Below are 20,097 nucleotides of genomic sequence, written 5' to 3' on the forward strand. Positions count from 1 at the left end.
CAAACTAAAAGAAATAACGCACAATGAGATGAAAACTGATGCATGTCAATTTTGTGCATTATTGCCTTGCTGTCATATCCAAACGGAGAAGTGCCCCCTTGTTTCTTGCAAAATAACACTGAATTTTTATGAGCATGTAACTTCTATCAGGCTAGCCTCTGCTTACTACCATGTAATTTTATTTTACTCTTATACCCAACTGTGCTTGGAGTTATCTTGTATGTGAGAAACAAAAATCTGGAGTTAAGAACTAAAGCAGTTGATTATCTAATCATGGAGAAACTGGCTGATGTTAATGCTTGGCTTCCAACAAACAGAGTCGAGTCTGGAATGCTGCTGTAAAAAGCTGTGCTGACTGCTGAGCCTAGAGGGGTTATTATGGATTAAAAATGCTTCTCTTATATTTGAGTTAAACTTGTTGGAGCTTGGAAGGTGTTCTGCAGTTGAAAATTAGTTTAGCATTCACTCTTATTGCTGTTGTTTAATCTCTCCTTTGGTTAATTGTTTCACATTGATATCAAACTTCCTATAGATGTCACGGTATTCTGCTTCAGTTGACCAGCAAAATGACATCGAGATACCCTGGAACTTTTATTCGGAATTCAAGAGTTCTGCGCCGAATTGATGTTATGCAACAAGAGCAGGAGAGGCCGAGAGTCAGAAACTTTTAGCACAATGTGTCTTTCTCTCTGTTTCATACGTTGGTTCTGTCTGAGGAGAATTCATGTATTTGTGTGATATGCTAGGTGCTAAGTTGCTGTTCTTTCTTGAGGTTCCTGAGCACAATTGCTTTCTGAAAACTTGAAATAGAAGTATGTGCTACTACGGTATCATATCCCCCTTGACCTAGCTCTGTACATTATGACATTGCTCGTGTGGGTGAGCCAGTGCTGTGGAAGTGAGAAAGATCTGTTGCTGCTTTGAGGTCTTTGCTTGATGTCCTTCGAAATCTTGGAGGGATGGTGCACCTGGTACACTGATGTGATACGTAGCAGCAGCGGCCTTGTGCGTTGGCAATCTCTGTCTAAAAACAAATGAAGCAGGGAAAAACATTTGCATGTCTGAACTTTCACCTTTTTTTTTCTGCAAGGCTGATGGTAGAACTAGGAGTCTAGAACACTAGCAGGTATTCGCCAGTCATTTTACTACTACTACCACTTGAATCTAGTCGTCAAACTATACGGCGATGAACGGGCTTGCTACAGTTACATTCCCACTGAACATCGCTGCAGCGACGTACTCCATGCTGAGTAGTACAAAAGAGGGAGGGAGGGCCTACAGCATTTGCAAAACACAAGATTCTACCTGCATCCACCAGAAACCAATTGACATTACAGAGGCTGACCTCCCCCGGTAGGATTCAGAGAATGCAGGACCTTTGCTGATCGATCTCCCATCTTTTGAGCTTGAATCATGCGGGAGCTACCGGATAGTGATATACCGGTTCGTGCCATGCTTAGCCCAGTGGTCCTTGAGGTCCACAGATGTTGAGAGATCATGCCCTTCACCTGCTAGTCGGCTGAGCAGCTTTGTGAACGCGCTGCCGCTCATCTTCCTTCCCCCCATGCGAGCATGGCGCTTGTTAGGCATCACAGGGAGTGGGTACATGGACATGCTCATGGTGCAGCAGGACGATTGCCACCCACCATTCCCCCACTTGTAGCATTGGCGGAGCTTACCCGTGCAGGAGCAGGAAGGCGCGGGCATGCTTGACTCATCGTATGCGACCTGGTTCAGACCAAGGTCTTGGTCCTTCCATTCATTTTTCATCACAGACTCCCGAGCAGGATCCTCGCCGCCACCAGACATTCCGACATCCCTCCAATCACCAGTGGCTTTCTTTGTTTTCCGGAGCACACCTGATGGCCTCTTCATTGGAGGCGAACTATTCTTCTTTGACCTCTTTATCTTTCCAGCATTCCCTGAGGCTATTGAGATAGGGTATGCTTCTGATATGTGCATTTCCTTGGAGTGATCATATGGAGAATCTGCCAGTTGACGTGGCGATGATTGAGCATGGGAAAGCTGGTCGTGGTGGTGGAAATTCTTTGTTCCGCTGAGGGATCCTGCGGGAAATCCGTTCCCGTTATTCACATTAAATCCATTTGTACGAGCTAGTTCAAGTGCAGCAAGGGCATTGTCTCGTTCGACGATTGCAGCATTCCGTTCGACCATTGCAGACTCCCGCTGGGCGAACGCCATGTCCCTCTCAGCCAAGGCAGCTTTCTTCTCAGCCAGAGCATGATCTCTTTCCATAATGGCATTGTCCCTCTCACTCATAAGTGCCAGGAGATTCATACTGTGGTGGTCCTTCATTTGCCTTTGGGGAATCATCCACTGAAACATAGAGCAGATATATATCATAAGGTCCATATTCTTTCAGAGAGCAAGTCTTTGTGTTAATTATCGTCAGAAAGACACAAGTCTGATGCAAGCAGTAGACGTAAAGTTAAATGCTGCATATTTCCAAGGCAATTTTAGGCATTTGTCATAATTCTCGTGCATGATTGTTCATATGTACCATTTGCCCGGCAGCTATTAAGAGATCAAAACAAACAACAGAAAATAATAAAATAGGCCTGGGATATTTGTTTCGATAGCTTATTGCCTTGAACAGGTGAAATTCTGCTATTCAGTTTGACAATTCCTCAATTTGGACAAACTTCGGGGATACTACGTATATATACTATATAAAGGACACAAAGAGTGACAAGCAAGGACCAGCATACTGTTTATAGAACAAATTTCAACTCTTGCAGTTGTACAGGAACCCATACTTTTTCTCTAATGAGTTTTGCTGGAAAAATCCTATCTATCCACCCTCACTTTTGCTCGCCTTTCGTAATCAGAATTTTAGCTTTCTCATCAAGCCGAATAATATTGTTTTCAGTCTAAAATGCATAGGTATACATCAGGTACTCGTCTATACCATATGAGCCTTAATGGAGGTTTGTTACAGGCTAATGCTTACTGGAACAAGAGAAATTAAATCAATGTTCTGCGTCATAATTACTCACACATAGTGTATCTTTCTCTTTCATGTGTCAAAGAAACATGTATAAATCTAAAACTCTGCACAAGAACTCATCACGAATTACACAGACCTGGGTATGAAGTCCCTTATATTGGTCTGGCCTTTGCCTCCCATTTTCCCTATGTCCAATGTTGTCCATTATTACATTTGCAGCTAGGAGAAACAGGGCAACTAGGAAACCACCTGCAAATAAGAACAGTAAAAGTCAGCAGCACAGCATATTTGCAGGGAAAATGTGGGTCTAAGAGTAACCTAGCTAGATTGTCTAGTCGCTACACTAGGGCTCAAGAGAGGTACCTAGTATTGAGATAACGATATTTGTCAATCCAAACTGAGATAGATATGAGAACAAAATATGTCAGCACAATTGGGCGATGAAGTAGTTATACGAGTTTACCCAATGTGTAAGAGAAGGCAACAAGTCAGTCGGCTAGCATTCAACAAAAAGCATTAGAAGAGTAATTATCCATTCATGAAATTTGATTCCATATCCAGTTCCTCAGAACAGAGCCAGCGTCTCAATACGGACCTCCTAAACTGCAGGGACTCAACTTGTCACATAGTTTCTGGCTTTCCGCACATGAGCAATTCAGCCTAGCAGCACTGATGTCTAGCTGTTTTATGGCTCTTGTGCGGAGGTGTTATGGTCAAACACATGCTCCTTATAACAGTTGCACAACGATACGACACACAATCACCAGAGGTATGATCTCTATCTCTAGCTAGGCAAATAGGAGGAGACAGCAAGTAAGTTACTGCCCTCGAAACATCAGGTTGGTAAAGAGTTATGAACATGACCCTGAATCGAGTGCTCAATAGCCAAACCGAAACCCACTAACAATCAGGTTAGTCTCACGGAACCCAACAACACATAATGCTTTCCATTGGAAGTGGCAGTACACTCTATCCAGATACTTCTGCTGGCTAGAAATCAAGGGATTAACACAAGCCGGCGGAGTCACACACTCACACATGGAGCATCAGCAAAGCAGGGTCGCCGGCTAGAGCACCGAAAATCAAGTTGTGTACCTACTCCCACAGGAAGCAAACAGCGCTCGAAAAACACTCAAATGCCTCGATTGCTTGCGCATGCATGCGTGAGTGATTCGCAGCATCTAAGCAAAGCACTGCTACCAGCAGCAGCAGGCATTCGGTTTCACCCTCTAATAAATCCCACGCACGCACGCATCCGGAACCCCAATCAACCTCGTCTCCATGTCCCTTCGCAAAAAAAAAAAAACCTCGTCTCCATGTCCGTGGGTCTAATTCGAAACGCAGACCAGAGACGAACCACTCAAACAGCCGGAATCGGCCGGAGCCGCTAAACCCTAGATCAATCACCCACCGGCGCACTCACTCACCGCGGCCGCGGCAGCGCGAATCCACTAATCCGCCGCGCCGATCCAATGCGGCCTGCCTCCCTCCCTCCCTCTCTCTGAAGAATCCTTCCCCTCAATTCGCACATAAATTTCTTGTTGGGGGGGAAACGAACAACCAACCAACCTCCTCCTGTAGTTATCAGAGAGGGGGGAGGGACTGCTCCAGACCAGAGAGCGAGCGTGAGGAGAGGGAGAGGCTAACCATACAGTATCAGCAGCAGCAGCTCCCTCTCCTCCTGGAGGCTTCCATCTGGGCAGCAGCAGCAGGAGGCGGCGGGGCCCACCGTCCAGTGGCGGGATGGCGACACCGACGACGAAGACAAAGGCCACCGTCGAGCGAGACGGATGGGGTCGAGAGCTAGTCGCCACCACCGCTCACTCTCCCTCCCTTCTCTCTCTGAATTTTTTGTTGTTGTTGGTGGATGGGGTGAGCAAGGGGGCGGGCACTAGCGGCGGCGTGGATGGGCCGAGCGTCGACGAAGCAGAGGAGGGCCCACAAGTCAGTGGGAGACGAGGCTAGCGGAGAGAGAGATGTGGATGGATCGGGGAGAGGAAGAGGAAGAGGGGACACGCTCGCTGGTCTTTCTGTCGCTTGCAATGTGGCAGCACAGCAGCATGGGCACACGTTTTTTTATTGCGCTTTCTCGCTGCTGTGTGTCTGCGTCCGGGACCCACTAGGGAGAGATGGATCGATGGAGGGAGGGCAATCAAGGCTTCCGTTTCGAAGATTTCCGATCCGAGGGCGTTTGGATTTTCGACGGAGGAATGAACTAAATTTTCAGCTAGGGAAGAAAGATGGGAATTTAAAGTCGAACGGAAACAAGCCAGGGGAATTGAATTACTACGAACAATTGATCTCAAGTGTTGTATGGACATGAAACACAATGTGTATCTACAGAATAAAAAAATTCCGACAGATACGGCTACGAACAATGCATTGGTCTGAACTTTACTAGATGATCAACTGCGTCATCTACATTCACAGGTGGCTGTTGGAGAATTCAGAGTGTTGTATTATTGCCCTCTATCAGCAGTAATAGCGAAGTGGTTCGGAATGGAAGAACGGCAGCATACCGATCGAGATTATTACTTCAATGAACTGATCCCGTGACTCGATTGTTTTATTTAACCATGAACCAATCCATGATTGCCGATTGCTTAATCAGCATTACTACGTTCGATCATCGGCAACAACGAGCAGAATTGCAGGATTACATGGAAAGCAGCAAACTGACCAATGTACTGTACTTGTACTTCAGGAGAATTGCAGGATTACAGGAGTGACTATCACGAACACGCATCAATAGGTATAATGGTTACACTGAAGCGAAAGAACAGCAACTAAAAACTAAGATTTGTCCTGTAAGATGTAACCAACGAGATTTTTACACTAAAAAGAGAAGACGATAATCGACCTAACACAAATCTATAAAAGGTACTAATCAACTAGCTTGCGGCGGGGGCAATCATATCACGATTTCCATCCCAGGTTTCCTGCTAGTCGTCGGCGGCGGCGGAGGGAAATTCAGCTCCAGCTTAGGCGCGCTCGCCACGGATGCGGCGGGCGAGCTGGATGTCCTTGGGCATGATGGTGACGCGCTTGGCGTGGATGGCGCAGAGGTTGGTGTCCTCGAAGAGCCCGACGAGGTACGCCTCGGCGGCCTCCTGCAGCGCCAGCACGGCGTGGCTCTGGAACCGGAGGTCCGTCTTGAAGTCCTGCGCGATCTCGCGCACCAGCCGCTGGAAGGGGAGCTTGCGGATCAGCAGCTCCGTGCTCTTCTGGTACTTGCGGATCTCACGCAGCGCCACCGTCCCGGGCCTGTACCGGTGCGGCTTCTTCACGCCGCCGGTCGTCGGCGCCGACTTCCTCGCCGCCTGAACACAACAAAACATCGCGAAACCCATCAGGAGACCATCGCACGGAAGATCGAATCGGAACTGAACGGAACAGGGGGGGGGGGGGGAAGGAAACACGAGGAGGAGGAAGGAGAAGGGACGAACCTTGGTGGCGAGCTGCTTGCGGGGGGCCTTGCCGCCGGTGGACTTGCGGGCGGTCTGCTTGGTACGGGCCATCGGTGCTCCTCGATTCGAACCTGGCTTCCTCCGCTGCGGATTTCTGTTGTTGAGCTCAAAGTCTCGAAGGCGGTGAATTGAATAGTGGGACGAGAGGGAGAGGCTGTGGGGGTGTATTTATAGGTGCTTGTGGGAGGGAGGCGGGGAAACGTGGTCCGAGGTCGGTTTGCGGTGACCGTTCGGGAAAAGGAGTCGGGATTGCGCTTGTCAGATTGACGGCTGGGGTTTGCGCGCAGGAAGCACACGATCCGTGTGCTCGGCTCTGGTTGGTTGAGAGCAGTGAGGCGCGGATCGGTGACGTGGCATTGGGATATTAGGCTGTCGACTGGTACATTTACGTGTCTTGGGCTGGTATCTGGGCCGAAGTGCGCTTAAGTCGCTGAGTCCATTGGCAGTTCGCTATCCTCTTAAAAAAAAGATTGACAGTTCGCTAGACTTCTCGATTTGAAATACTCACACTTGACATTAAGATAATGTCACAATTCCTCTAAAAAGAAATCTCATAATTAACGTTGCAAGACACAAGCACCTCGTTCGCTTCGACCGTTTCCTACAACCAACACAAAGCCCTCATGATCTAGTGGTTGCTCTTCACTTCTTCAACGGCAAGATTTTGCTATAGGATTTGCCCGTTATTATGTTCTCGAGACATCAGTTTAATTTGTATTTCAAATTCTCAATTATATTTAGATTTAACTTGAGCCATGATTTAGGTTTCATCATTATTGAAACCGGTAACTACGCTCCTCAGCTCACGAAAAAAATTTGCATTTCAAATGTGAGTTAGATTTTGATTTCAAACTTGTAGGGTTGAAGGTGGATATAATATTGAAATCATCAATTTTTCAAGTTTTAACGACTTATGAAATGTTTCTTGGGCCTTGACGCGCACCTAAAGACCAGATCAAGAAGATGCAAGCAATTCGGACCGGTTCGACATGAAGATAGAAAGTTTTGTCAAACGCAATTGAAACCGATTGGTGCGTGCAACTCTATAGGGCCAACTATTTTCAATCTGTACTTGGTAAAAAAAAACCTATTGTCAATTTGTCATAGTTTGAGTAAATTTGTATAGAACTAAATTTCAATCTATAAATTCTCGGATAATTAAAGTTTGATCGATTTCACTACCGTGTCTTCAAAAAATATATTAGGTATCAACTTAATGTAACTATATGTCTAAAGGCCAACTGGTCTCTTAGCAAGATTCAAGGCATGTTCTGTCCACTCTCCAAAGAAGTTGTTCCACAAATGTAATTTCAACAAGTTCGGAAGCAATAGCTTGACTTTACTTTGACCTCTCCGATTGAAAACCAAATTATAAAATCTACTAAATATATATTGTAATGTCGATCGCATTGTAGGTATAACAACTAGATTAATTATGTCATCCTTAACAAGACAATAGTTACATAGATCCACATGACGAATTAAATTCCACATCTCAAAATGATAATTATGGAGCAAGAATCCTACTAGAGCTTTTTCATGCCAGCACGTAAGAAAAATGACTATTTTCTTTGTGCATACACCTAAGAATCTAGCATTAGGCATACATTTCCCTGACTAAAATAACACACTCACATATGTCTTAAGGGAACAAATTCTAACGATCCGAAATCTACATCTAATATAAAGGGAGGAGTGCTTCCTTCATCGTCGTCCGTCAGGCAAATTTACGTTTTAGTCCTTTGGTTTATAGAGAATCAACTTGCAGTCCACATTACGGACGGATTTTGCCCTGCCTCCACTCCTCCTACCGTGGCCGCTGGCTCCCTCATGTATCGAAGAAATTACGCAAAACCACCACATTTGAGACACATATCTAGGAAAACCACTTTTTTAAATTTTTTTTACAAATTACCACCGCTTTTGAACACATAGGTACTCCCGAGCATTGACTAGGTAGTTGATGATGTTTTGATGCGAAACCTGACAAGGGGGCCCACATGTCAGTGCTAGCTTGGCGCACTCTTGGGTCCATCCTGGCACCTGTCTCTTTCCCTCACGAAGACAGTCCATCGCTGTTGGTCCTTCTGTCTGCGCAACTCCTGGCGGCGGCCTCGTCTGCGACGCCGTCCCACATGTGAATCCGCTACTGGTCCTCTGCCGATGCAACTCCTGGCGGCAACGGTCATCGCGGTCAATGGCGAGTGCTTTGAGCTCCACACGACGGCGATGGCGTCAACCCGAGCTCGTGGCGCGGGTCGGCTCCTGCTCCATCCCCACACCACCATCCCGCCGCAATACCTAACAGAGTCTGGAGGTAGAGCTAGAGCCCCGCCCCACAACATGTGACCGTGTGGCGTTCTCCGGCGAGTCCGAGCGGCGGTTGTGGAGGAGCTCCGCTGCGGACCTGCAGGCGCAGACAGGGGCAAGGACGGGGGGAGACGGCGCGGCGGCGCCTCTGGCCGGAGGTGGGGAAGATGATCCTGCTCCGCGCGTCCTGGAGCGTGAGCGCCGGCCCAGTCCGGGACGAGCTGTCCGCCACCGTGAGAAGGCCGAGCAGCGGCGAGTCCGGGGCCCCGGCGTCGACGGCGTCAGCCACAAAGAGGTCGTCGGACGTGGCGAGGACGAGTGGACTACATCGGTGTGGCCGGAGGAGAGGACTACTACGATGCGGGAGTCGATGTCACGGACGCGGAGGGAGCCCATGAGCACATGTGGACATAGAAGGAGAATTTGCTCCCTGAGGTTCTCAGCTTCTTGGCGCAGGAACAGAGCTCACCATCTGTTGTTAGTGCAGAGCCCAGCTCGCTCAATGATTTTCACGGTGGATTCACACATGCACACAAGCTATTCGATGAAATGAGCAGCAAGCAGCAGAACTGAGACGGACATGTGGTCGACGTCGTAGTCGCAGCGCACGAGGGAGGCGGCGAGGATCATGTTCTGTATGCCAGGCGCTTCTTACCGCAGGAAGTCGATGTCCAGCGACAGGTGTACGCGGCGGTGAGCGAGGGAGAAAAAGGGACGCTCGACGGAGTAGTTGCGGCCCTCCATCCAGGAGCTAGCCGGTGTGGAGAAGCTCTTCCCAGGTGATTGGTAGCTCGAGGAAGGAGAGCTCCTGGCCGGCATGGGGCGGGGCCATGGTCATGGACCGGGCAGTCCGGCGTAGATGAGAGCTCACGCGGCATGCAGCGCGACTGTGGACAAAGAGGAGGAATTGCAGCCAGCGTGGTCGTATACGATGGAGAGACAGGAAGACCGGTTCAGACCCTTGTCCACCGTGACGCCAAGCTAGCACTGACATGTGGACCCCCTTGTAATCGGTGCTCGGGAGTACTTATGTGCTCAAATGCGGTGGTACTTCGTAAAAAAATTAAAAAAATATGGTTTTCATATAAGGTTGTCGCAGTGATGATTTTGCGTAATTTTCTCTCCTGTATCCCCCTCACCTTCCTCCTGCCTTCCTCTCCGCCCGCCGCTCCACCCCCGCTTCCCTCTGTCGCTGCCAAATCTCCTCCTCCGCTCGCTGTGCAGCTGGACCCTCTTCCCCTACAGCCTCCCGCAGACCGCCACCGCGGTTCCGAGTCCCCCGGTCCCTCAGTTCTTCTCGCCTCTGTTCGACGCGCGCTGACGGTGGCCGCCCGCCATGGGCAACTTCCTCCCGCGACTATCCCGCCCCACTGGGTCCCTCATTGACTCCGTTCTCGCCGGAATCGAGGCCTGCGGCGATCAGCCCAGACCCCACGGGCTCCCACGCGGACACGGTGGGGATGCGCGGGCGTGCACAGGAGGAACGGCGGCGGCGCGCGTGGGCGGGAGCGTCAGTGAGGCGGGCTGGCGGGAGCAGCAGCGGCATGCGCGGTCAAGGGCAGATCAGGGGAGAGCGGCGGCGGCGCGCACGGGAGCGCACGGGAGGCAGGTCGCGCGAGCGGCGGTAGCTCTGGGCAGAGGCGCGCACGGACGGCGGCGCCTCGGTGTGATCGGCGAGCCGGGGATTCCTCGCTGGGAAGGGGATGGGCAGAGCAAGAACCGCACAAGGAAAAGGCAAGGAAAGAAAAGTGTCGCTGACATGTGGGCCATTTTGTCGGCGAGATAGAAAAAACATAATTTTTTCCCCTAAAAAATCTCTCTTCTAGGGGAACCTACTAGATGTTCAGTTTAGTGTTAGTTATTGAATCTGTGGTCTATAGTCATGGCCGTCGTTCACTGGAGCCTTACGTTTTGCGTGAGCTACAGCTGCGGAACTTTCTTCGTTGGATGGTATAGAGTGCAATTTCTTCGGTTGAGTTAACCTGATGAAAAAGATCCGCTCAAATTACAATTGACAGTACGAAACACAACACAAGACATCGCAGTAACAATGAAATGGTTTTTCTTTGGTTTTTCTAACTTATTTTAGATAAGTATGAATGCATATGGTTTCTCAATTATGTTTTGTTCATGGTTTCAAAATGCTAGGTCTATAAAAACTTTCTATCATGACCCTTCTAGGCAGACAACAGTTATGAAGTAAATGACACGTTGATTCATACACATTATTGTTTCGTGCATTTTGATTAATGCCAAATTATGTTCTGTTGACTTTTTTATAAACATGAACTTTTATGTGCAAATGTTTAAAAAGCCACGAGCATTGTGCCAGTTATTACTAAATCTTTGGAATGATTCGGCAAAAAAACAACACCCATGCATATTCAAGAAGTAATAGCTTGCGACGATTGACCTGCTGGTCGAAAACGACACTGCTATCGAAAACGACACTGCTATTATAAACTTTGCAAAATTGTGAAGAACAGAACATGTGTTAACAAATTTATTTAAAATGTTGTCAATGGAGTACATTAAAAAAACAAATATATGAATCGATAAAATTGAAGCATGAAATTTGAAAAAGTTTTAAGTTGCAAAAATCCACTAAATTAATTGTCTAATTATCTGTTTTCACAGCATTACAAAATTAAGTCATACGGATATTGTTTAAATTCCATATTATAGCTTGCCCATCAAATCCACTGACATAGTTGCTCGATTTTGTTTACTCCCTCCGTCCCATGGATTCTGAATTTGATTAATTAAAAATACCATCGGAGGGAGTAGTAAAAGTAAAAAGCATTAACACATGACTCTCAGGGCGTGACTTTCATCCATCGGTGAAGCAAGAAATGTCAGCGTCACGACGTGTCGACCGAGCCACCCAAATGTTTCTCAAGCAACCACCGTGATTGGGACAACGCAGCCGCCAGTAACACGGCAACGACCAAGTTGGCAGTGGAACCATCGAAACAGGCCACGCCAACACAACTACACAACACAGACGGAATTACTTGCTAGGGTTCAGGATAAGGCAAGGGCCAAACACAGCGGATCAAAGTGAGGGAATCAAACATGTTACAGCAAGTAAGGCTAGAATCATCAATCACATAATAGACGCAATTACTTCATAACAATTTGCGAACAATACCAAATAGTCTTCGACATATGTTTGCTGGATCGCAAACAGAATACAGAAAGTCTTATACCAACCCCTATTCTGTTACACATAAACCAGGGCTAACAAAGCAATTAGGTACTAAACCGGGAAGGGGATCAACAAACTTGGCCGGTGACGAATTGATCCCAATCCCGACTGGCTAAGGAGATCTTGGGCGGTGAGAGTACTGCTTAAGCACGCTCGCCACGGATGCGGCGGGCGAGCTGGATGTCCTTGGGCATGATGGTGACGCGCTTGGCGTGGATGGCGCAGAGGTTGGTGTCCTCGAAGAGCCCGACGAGGTAGGCTTCCGCCGCCTCCTGGAGCGCCAGCACGGCGTGGCTCTGGAACCGGAGGTCGGTCTTGAAGTCCTGGGCGATCTCACGGACCAGGCGCTGGAAGGGGAGCTTGCGGATCAGGAGCTCCGTGCTCTTCTGGTACTTGCGGATCTCACGGAGCGCCACCGTCCCGGGCCTGTAGCGGTGGGGCTTCTTCACTCCGCCGGTCGTCGGCGCAGACTTCCTAGCCGCCTGAAACAAAGATTCAACCCAATATCGATCAAAACCGTACCAGACTTGAACACCTAAATCTCAAAATCGACAAGCAACAGATCTGAATATGTAAAAGGCTAATAGAGGAGGCGACGAGACGAACCTTGGTGGCGAGCTGCTTCCTGGGGGCCTTGCCGCCGGTGGACTTGCGGGCGGTCTGCTTGGTACGGGCCATCGCTCCTCGATTCGAACTTGCCTTCTGCTCCGGATTTGGGAAATTCGAAACTTCGTCTGAGGTGAAAAGTCTAATAGTGAGAGAAAGACAGGGAGGTTGGGGACATATATAGGCGCGTGGAGGGCGCAGGAGACGCGTGGAACGAGGCGGTTCCCGGTGACCGTTGGCGGAAAGGTTTCGGGATGACGATCCAGTGCGACGGCCAGGATTCGTTCCAAAGAAACACACTATCCGCGTGATTGTCCCTGATTGGCCAGTATGATCGGAGGCGCGGATCGGTGACTTGGCAGTAGCGCTACAGCGCTGTTTCCTCTTGTGATGGGTCTGATGGGTTGCTTTCGAAGAGACTGGGCCTTACTAGGTTGCTTTCTCCTGGGTTGGGCTTTGTGGGCCGAGGCGCTCGTTGACACAAAACCTGGATTCTGTTCTGGGTTGCCCGGCGGACGCTATGGCTGAGAAGCAGCACCGCCGCCGCCCGTCGCCGGACCCCGTCGCGGTGCTCCGGGGCCACCGCGCCGCCGTCAACGACACCTGCTTCCACCCCACGCTACCGCTCCTCTTCTCCGGGTACTGCCCCTAAACCCTGAACCCCTCTCTGAGACTCTTATCATCCACAGTAGCGCATATGATTGGTCTCTGGTTTTTACTCGTCCAGCGCGGCTGACGGGGAGCTCAGGGTCTGGGATACGGCGAGTCACCGCACCGTCTCCTCGGTCTGGTAAACTTCTGCTCCTGCAGCTGACTGGTGATTCGGTCATTGGAGGTTTGTCGTTATGGTATGTGATATTGTACTTCTGCAGGGCTCATGGCGGGGCGGCTGGTGTGTATTCGATAGCTGCTAGCTCCGGACTTGGAAATATGATAGTTAGGTGAGTGAATTGAGGTGAATTTCGTTAGAAGTGTTATTGGATATCTGAAAAATAGCTTATGCTAGGAGCCATGGATGCAGTTCACCTTGTTGCGCGATAAGAAGTTTTCGTAGTTATGGTGGATAAACATCTGATTGATATGTTCGAAACGGCTCTGTTAAATCATTGTAACATTTGAGGATTGAGTTGCAGTTGCAGAACATCGTTTTGTAGAAATGGCATTGCACTAGACGTAGTATTAATTATTAAACTTCTTAGTAGTATAAAATACTGAGCCGTCTAAGTGACTTTTCATTTGTACACAACTTGTCAGTAGAATGTAGATGGAAGAGATTTTTGCTTTATGGCTTGAGCAGAGTGTTTCTATCCATGGTGATGGTCTTTGTTCAACTTTGATCAATACCTATTTCTGATTTTGACAGTCAAGGCAGGGATGGGCTGTGCAAATGCTGGGTTATTGAAGAAGCTGGGCTCTCACGGTATGACTTGCAAGAGTTGGCATAGTTCTTTTCTCAACATAAGTCGATACCTGTTTTCCTTAAACAGATGCAAAATAAACATGTACGCAAGGATGTTTCATCAGATACTAGAAATCGTACATAGCATGAAGAGAAGCCTATACAATTACAAGACAGTTTATATCCTTGAATATAGGACAACTATCATTAGGTTTGAGCCCATCAACTCCCAGCCACCTTGGTGTTCCACCTTTTGGCCTCTAAAAGTTCAGCTGCTTAGTTAATTCCACTACTCAACTCTCTGTTTCTGTCACCCTCATCCTGTTTGGAACATATATGTTCCTGTTCCTATCAAGAGGTAAATGTAACAGTAATATATCCAGAAGTGTCACTATTATACTAGGAGTCACATTCTCTAATATGATTAGAGTTATCCAACTACCATGTTGGTCTGATTATGAATGATGATATTGTTCTTGCTGGCAAACTCAGTGCAAGCACCCACGATTTCAGTTGGCAATGAGCAAAATCTGGATATTGTTCCGAGTAACATTTAATCTGAATTAGGTTATTCATGTTTCTGACAGTCTATTTCTCTTGATTATAGCTTGTTGCGAAGGCACACACTATACTGTTTTAAGAACTTATGTCACTATTTTTTATTTTTCGCGGATGATATATTGCAGTTACACATGATACTCTCAACTCTTAATGCCCCTCATTTGTAAATTGTAGTGGTAACTTTATGAATAACTTCTACATATATTAGCTGGTGATTTATAGAACCAAGATTTCTCCCTTTCGGTCTTTCCTACCCCCTCCGTTCCAAACTGTAGGGCGTATAACTTTTATCGACTGTCAAACTATTTTTTTACTATAAGTTTGGCCAAACTTTAGAAATTTTGATGGTCAACAAAACTTGTATGCCCTACATTTGGAACGGAGGGAGTATAAATTTTCACTTTATGATAGGTCTAGATGCGTGCGCACCTCTACATATTTTCTTGTGAAGCATTTGTAAAGATAAAGAGAGTCTTGAAGGATACTTCTTAGCAGGCTTTGCGGTTGATGCGCCTTGTACGAATTCTTATGGAATTTACAAATTCATTTTTTTTGTTCTTGCAGGAGGCCCATATTTACAATCAAAACAAGTACATACCATTTCTGTAAGATGTCATTGGTTAAAGGTCCCTCTTCGACATATGGCACACAGTTTGGCTCGAGCGGCACAAATAGTGATGCTGAGCCACAAAGAGTAGTTGTTAAAGTAAATACAGAATCACATAGTGCAAATCCTTCAGAGGGGTCCCAAGAATATGAACAAGGTAATGTGCGACCATTTCAATCCGCAGCACATGACCTCATAATCCTTTATGAATTTATTCACTATCAACTTATTATGGAATTGCCTGCTTTCTGGTAAGTAGGAAATATCTAGCATTTCCATTCACTTAATTTATAGTAAAGGCCCCACTGTAAAGAAAATACTGGTATACTGATTGTTGACTTTCAAATATGGCGCTTCATTGAGAGAAAAACCATACACTAAAGAAAATGTTGTCAGATAACTCTTTCTTCACTGTTGACTTTATTATGGATTTGCTAGGTAGTTCCTCTGATGTGCAAAATATAATTACAATCGCCGGTGAAGAATCTTCTCAGGTTAGTTCTAAACTATACTTCCTTTTTTTTTGCGGGGACTATACTTCCTTTTTTTGGCTAGTATGAGGAAATAATGTATGAAATAATATAATGCTTTGAAATTTGTATGATCTAATGCAATAGAGAGAAGGTAGCTGGACTAATTTGTGTGCACGCACGTGTGTGTTGTCAATTAGTAGTATTTAGTTATTTTGTTACCTCTGCTTTCATGCTGTAACTTCAAAACATAACCTACAGGTTGCACTTTGGGATATTAAAAGTTCAAGGAAGATATTGTGTTTGCCTCAAACATCCAGTGCTAATATGACAGATCACCCTACTAAGCAAAGAGGTTCGTCTTCAGCACTCTAGCTGTAGTTCTTTCTTTTTCTTTTTCTTTTTTGCGGGATCCAGCTATAGTTCTTGACTTCTTGTTATTCTTGTCTTCGACAAAATATCAAGTGTATGTTGAATGTAGTATTGACATCTTGTAGCAACTTGATATCTCATTTGGTACGGCTTCGAGTATTAGTACGTTTATATCCCAGGAGTCTCCGCTATTCTTGTCACCTTTTGTATACCAAGTCTATAATGCTCAGTTAGCAAGGAAGTTACGAACTCCTGTCATTATCTGAGATATGTATGCATTGCAAGTCGAGTAACCTTTCTGGTATCGCTGAAGCTAGGATGTGTAGATATGATTTTAGGATTAACCCTTCTTCCATGATACTATGAGATCGTACCAATCTTGTTCATTTCTTAATTTCTCGCTTGTTGCTTGTCTGTTGTAGTTTGCTTGCTTATTACAGATAATGCACTCCATAAATTGGTTGTCTATAACTATTGAGTTAGTATGATGGTATGCATCTGCAGGATAGTCACTAAACTCCCCATAAATTGTTTGATGATATTTGACCGCATTACTGTTTATGCTTGTAAGTAATATACTTGAGCCTTTTAATTCTGTTGATTGTAGGTCTATGCATGGCTGTGCAAGCTTTCATCCCATGTGAATCTGCAGGCTATGTGAATATTTTGTCAAGGTTAATACCCAGATCAACTTTTTTGCAAGCGCAATGTGTTTGTAACAAATATTGCAAGGCACTTTAAGTATGCTACAACCTAGTGTACCAAAAAAGAAAGAATGAAGTTCGTTTTTAGGTCAATAACATCAAGTGGGTTAAATGTGAATCTGGTCCTTTTATCAATGTCCAGGACCTATGCTCTCTTTTATCCTGTGGCTCATTTCTGACTGTTTGGGAATGCTGGCTCGCACACATGCTCGCTCGCACGTAAAAAAAAATCATAAGGGAGTACATCTCATATTTTATCTGGCTAGTAAAAATCAGATGGCAATGGTATTCAAATGCTTTAGCCTGATTATATTTCTTGCAAATCATCTTTCCACTCACATATTTGCCCTTTATTTCAGTAGTTATACTAGATCAATATTGCACGTGTGGTGATTCTGTTATGTGAAGTGTATAGATGACTATATACAGAGTATATATTCCTCCCTGCTTCACAATGTGTTAAACCATTGTTGCATCTTGCTCTTGCAAGAGGTTTGTGAAGCACAGATTTAAATGTTATTGCTGATGCATGTTCAGTTGGTCAGCTTACAAGTAAGGAGTTTAAGGCACTTATTCAATTGAATTAGTTGTGATTTGAAGCAACAAAATAACTCTGCTTAAATCCATTTGTTCAAGAATTTAGACGTAGTGAGTTGTCGACCAGTCACATATGAGCTTTAGTAGCATATAAGCATCTCGTTCTTGATTTCATGGTCACAACTCAATAATATCTGACCTTCAATAGTTGGACCTAGATATGATACAATCATCTCTATTACTATAAAGTACTCATGCGGGAAAAAATTCCTATCTATGCTACTGCGGTATTTAAAGCGACTTCTATGTTTTATTCACGACGGAAATTCCTCAGACAATTTTATTTAACATCATTTCTCTGCTTAATGTCAGCTAGTTCTCGCTGACATATTTCAACATTTCCTGCTCAACTAATATAATTTACTAATGTTTATCGATAAACCTCTCTTTTATGGCTACCAGTTATGAAGATGGAAGCACTCGTTGGTGGGATGTGCGGAAGCCTGGGTCACCTTTATCTTCAGTGAAATATCATTCAGAATCAGGTGTGATGCTACCCCCTCTCAGCTTTATAACTTTTAGTTGTTTAACTTGCCATTTTCACGAATAGTTCCTTCTATCTTCGATGGAATGAAACGATTGATCTAATAAGATGCAGGTGTGCAGCTTTGTCCATTGCTGTTGATGGATCATGCAATGGTGGGATCTCAGGAGGCGCTGATAGTAAAGTAACCATGTTCAGTCTCGATCATCAAAAGGTGTGCCATCAATCATTGTGTCTTCTGATTCCTGCTATATAACAATCTTTATATCGTCATCATGAAAAACTCATGCTGGTGTAAGAATCTTGTTGCATGTTCAGTTTTCCTTACGGGTGCAAAGAAAATAGAAATGGTCAGTTATCACACTGATATAGTGCAACAAGAAAAACTCGTGATGACTATATAAAGATACCATAAGGTAGACTTAATAGCTTGACATACCTGGTAGTGGCATGCCATGTAGTCTTGTGATTCCTGAATCTCTTCATACCATAAGGAGGGAGATCTACATATAAACGAAGTTTTTATATTCCGCAGGTTTTTCTATTTCTAGGATTGTAATGAAAACATTCGACAGTCCATCACAAGCATCACCAGTGACATGTAATTTTCTTATGATTACAGGGCATGTTTACTGTCAGAAACGAAATAGAACTTGAGCGGCCGGGTATAGCGAGTATAGCAATCCGTGCAGACAACAAGATTGCAGCAGCCGCTGGTTGGGATCACAGGTTTGCTTTCCCATTCTTGGCTTTTGTTGCTGAGCCAGGATGCTAGTATAACCTATACTCAGTGGCTTTGTAAATCAGCTCACCCAAGTCAGTAGCTAGTAGCTATATCTGGTTTGATTATACTACTATCTTAGTGGTAGGTATATCCCTTCAGTGGAGTTCTACCCAGGGAGTCTTGCCAGAGATCCATGCATGCACCCATCACATATTGACATTCACATTTAAGTGACCACCTCCCCGTGCCACATCGTCCTCACACACTACACCTTCCAAGGTTGTCACCCTGCAGCTTGCCATGGATGCCTAGAGATTATGTGCAAGGCTTGCTGACCAAACCTCCATGGTTTCTGCCCTGGGCCACCTTAGCAGTTAGACGACGTCTACGTGCAAGTGTGATTTGAGTTGTTTATCTAAGTTTGCAGTAGTTGCATTTGTGTACCCTTTCACATGTTTCCAATCATTTGCAGGATTCGAGTGTATAACTACAATAAAGGAAATGCTCTAGCCGTGCTGAAGTATCACAGTGCTACGGTATGCAGCTTTGTTCACCTTTTTTTTTAGAACATCAGACCATCGATCTTGGTCTTCCCTTGGGCCCTCAGATAGTCTCAGAATCCATGAAGGCTGTACTTATCGGTTCTCTTATACTAAAATGGGAATATAGGGTCGCAAGATCGTTAATCGGCTCGATTACTTCTCAAATTCCGCGCAGCGTGTAATTTTATGCCTTTTTGTTTTGCTGGCAGTGTAATGCGGTGACCTTCTCACCTGACTGCAAACTTATGGCCTCCTGCTCGGCGGATACCATGGTTGCATTGTGGGAGCTCTATCCTCCCAAAACACCAAGCAAAGAGGACATCACACGAACGGATGAGGTCTCATGTTAGTTTTACCCAGGTATTGCAGCGATGTAATGTGTAGACATAGTGAATGTATTAGCATTATAAGCTATCGTGAGAAAGGAGCGAGTAATTTTATAATTTTGATGTCGCCGCATACATCGATGTGATTGGAAGAACTCATCATCTCAAGTAACAGAATATAATCGACATAACATTGCAAACGCTTCTCCAATTCTGGAACAAAATAAGTCTAGTTTAATACTTCTAGAGCGACTGCACTTTCATCGTCAGGGAATCGAAACAACATATAGGGGCTGTTTGGATTACCACCAAACCTGGCCTTACCAATTTATTGGCGTGCCCTCGCTATTTGGCTTTAGTTTGGAAAGTAACCAAATTTGGCAGCACGCCAACGCATTTTTCGCCGATGTGTGGGCGAGACGAGGACGCGGAAATCGCGATGCGTGGGCGAGATGAGGGCGAGGAAATCGCTCGCCAAAATTTTGGCTGCCTTTTGCGTGTGAGATCTCCGTCAGCGTATAAAAGCAACCCCGCGTCGTTTTCCCTTTCCTCTTCTTAGTTTCACACGAGCGAAGCAATACACCGGTCTGGAGCAGACGGCTGGTCGGCGGCGTTCTAGCTTCAAGCAGCGCTACTCCGGCGGCCACTAGCTATTCCACCTTTCTTCCTCCCCTCTCCCAACGAGGTGATTCACTTATTCCCCTGTTCTTTTGTGGTGATTTTCCTTGCCGTTTGCTCTTGTACGTGGAGAT

The 20,097-nt window shown here is 45.9% G+C and overlaps 4 protein-coding genes across 9 annotated transcripts; 1 reads left to right on the plus strand and 3 right to left on the minus strand.

Moving 5' to 3' along the window:
* Window positions 1-1,023: 1,023 nt before the first annotated feature.
* Window positions 1,024-5,021, minus strand: LOC100829624 (barley B recombinant-like protein D). Of its 6 annotated transcripts, none has more exons than XM_010229760.3 (3): window positions 4,621-5,021; window positions 3,105-3,217; window positions 1,024-2,337 (listed from the first exon to the last, which is right to left on the minus strand). In XM_010229760.3, exons 2-3 carry the CDS (start codon window positions 3,171-3,173, stop codon window positions 1,423-1,425), a joined length of 984 nt encoding a protein of 327 aa, XP_010228062.1. In that variant the 5' UTR covers window positions 3,174-3,217; window positions 4,621-5,021; the 3' UTR covers window positions 1,024-1,422. The 6 variants fall into 6 exon arrangements, with proteins under 6 accessions (XP_010228062.1, XP_003557130.1, XP_010228061.1 ...); XM_003557082.4 differs by having other exon boundaries at window positions 4,616-5,021; XM_010229759.3 differs by having other exon boundaries at window positions 4,538-5,021.
* A 610-nt stretch (window positions 5,022-5,631) lies between these two features.
* Window positions 5,632-6,588, minus strand: LOC100829931 (histone H3.3). Its single transcript, XM_003557083.4, has 2 exons — window positions 6,415-6,588; window positions 5,632-6,288 (listed from the first exon to the last, which is right to left on the minus strand). Exons 1-2 carry the CDS (start codon window positions 6,484-6,486, stop codon window positions 5,950-5,952), a joined length of 411 nt encoding a protein of 136 aa, XP_003557131.1. The 5' UTR covers window positions 6,487-6,588; the 3' UTR covers window positions 5,632-5,949.
* Window positions 6,589-11,823: 5,235 nt separating this feature from the next.
* On the minus strand, window positions 11,824-12,722 carry LOC100830542 (histone H3.3). The gene is made up of 2 exons (XM_003557085.3): window positions 12,560-12,722; window positions 11,824-12,435 (listed from the first exon to the last, which is right to left on the minus strand). Exons 1-2 carry the CDS (start codon window positions 12,629-12,631, stop codon window positions 12,097-12,099), a joined length of 411 nt encoding a protein of 136 aa, XP_003557133.1. The 5' UTR covers window positions 12,632-12,722; the 3' UTR covers window positions 11,824-12,096.
* Window positions 12,723-13,020: 298 nt separating this feature from the next.
* LOC100830235 (protein DECREASED SIZE EXCLUSION LIMIT 1) lies at window positions 13,021-19,569 on the plus strand. The gene is made up of 13 exons (XM_003557084.4): window positions 13,021-13,198; window positions 13,287-13,349; window positions 13,432-13,500; window positions 13,923-13,979; window positions 15,084-15,283; window positions 15,565-15,620; window positions 15,858-15,951; window positions 16,576-16,642; window positions 17,672-17,754; window positions 17,876-17,967; window positions 18,376-18,482; window positions 18,950-19,013; window positions 19,229-19,569. The coding sequence occupies exons 1-13, from the start codon at window positions 13,080-13,082 to the stop codon at window positions 19,367-19,369; spliced, it is 1,212 nt and encodes a 403-aa protein (XP_003557132.1). The 5' UTR covers window positions 13,021-13,079; the 3' UTR covers window positions 19,370-19,569.
* The last annotated feature ends 528 nt before the right edge of the window (window positions 19,570-20,097 follow it).

Source organism: Brachypodium distachyon, chromosome 1 (genome assembly GCF_000005505.3).
Source record: "Brachypodium distachyon strain Bd21 chromosome 1, Brachypodium_distachyon_v3.0, whole genome shotgun sequence".
Lineage (NCBI taxonomy): Eukaryota > Viridiplantae > Streptophyta > Magnoliopsida > Poales > Poaceae > Brachypodium > Brachypodium distachyon.

Coding starts and splice junctions, on each gene's coding strand:
- LOC100830542 (XM_003557085.3), bottom strand. CDS start 12,631: ATGGCCCGTACCAAGCAGACCGCCCGCAAGTCCACCGGCGGCAAGGCC. Junction 12,436..12,559: donor GGAAGCAGCTCGCCACCAAG/GTTCGTCTCGTC, acceptor TCTTTGTTTCAG/GCGGCTAGGAAGTCTGCGCC.
- LOC100829624 (XM_010229760.3), bottom strand. CDS start 3,173: ATGGACAACATTGGACATAGGGAAAATGGGAGGCAAAGGCCAGACCAA. Junction 2,338..3,104: donor ATAAGGGACTTCATACCCAG/GTCTGTGTAATT, acceptor TCTATGTTTCAG/TGGATGATTCCCCAAAGGCA.
- LOC100829931 (XM_003557083.4), bottom strand. CDS start 6,486: ATGGCCCGTACCAAGCAGACCGCCCGCAAGTCCACCGGCGGCAAGGCC. Junction 6,289..6,414: donor GCAAGCAGCTCGCCACCAAG/GTTCGTCCCTTC, acceptor TGTTGTGTTCAG/GCGGCGAGGAAGTCGGCGCC.
- LOC100830235 (XM_003557084.4), top strand. CDS start 13,080: ATGGCTGAGAAGCAGCACCGCCGCCGCCCGTCGCCGGACCCCGTCGCG. Junction 13,350..13,431: donor CGCACCGTCTCCTCGGTCTG/GTAAACTTCTGC, acceptor GTACTTCTGCAG/GGCTCATGGCGGGGCGGCTG. Junction 17,968..18,375: donor TCAGTCTCGATCATCAAAAG/GTGTGCCATCAA, acceptor TTATGATTACAG/GGCATGTTTACTGTCAGAAA.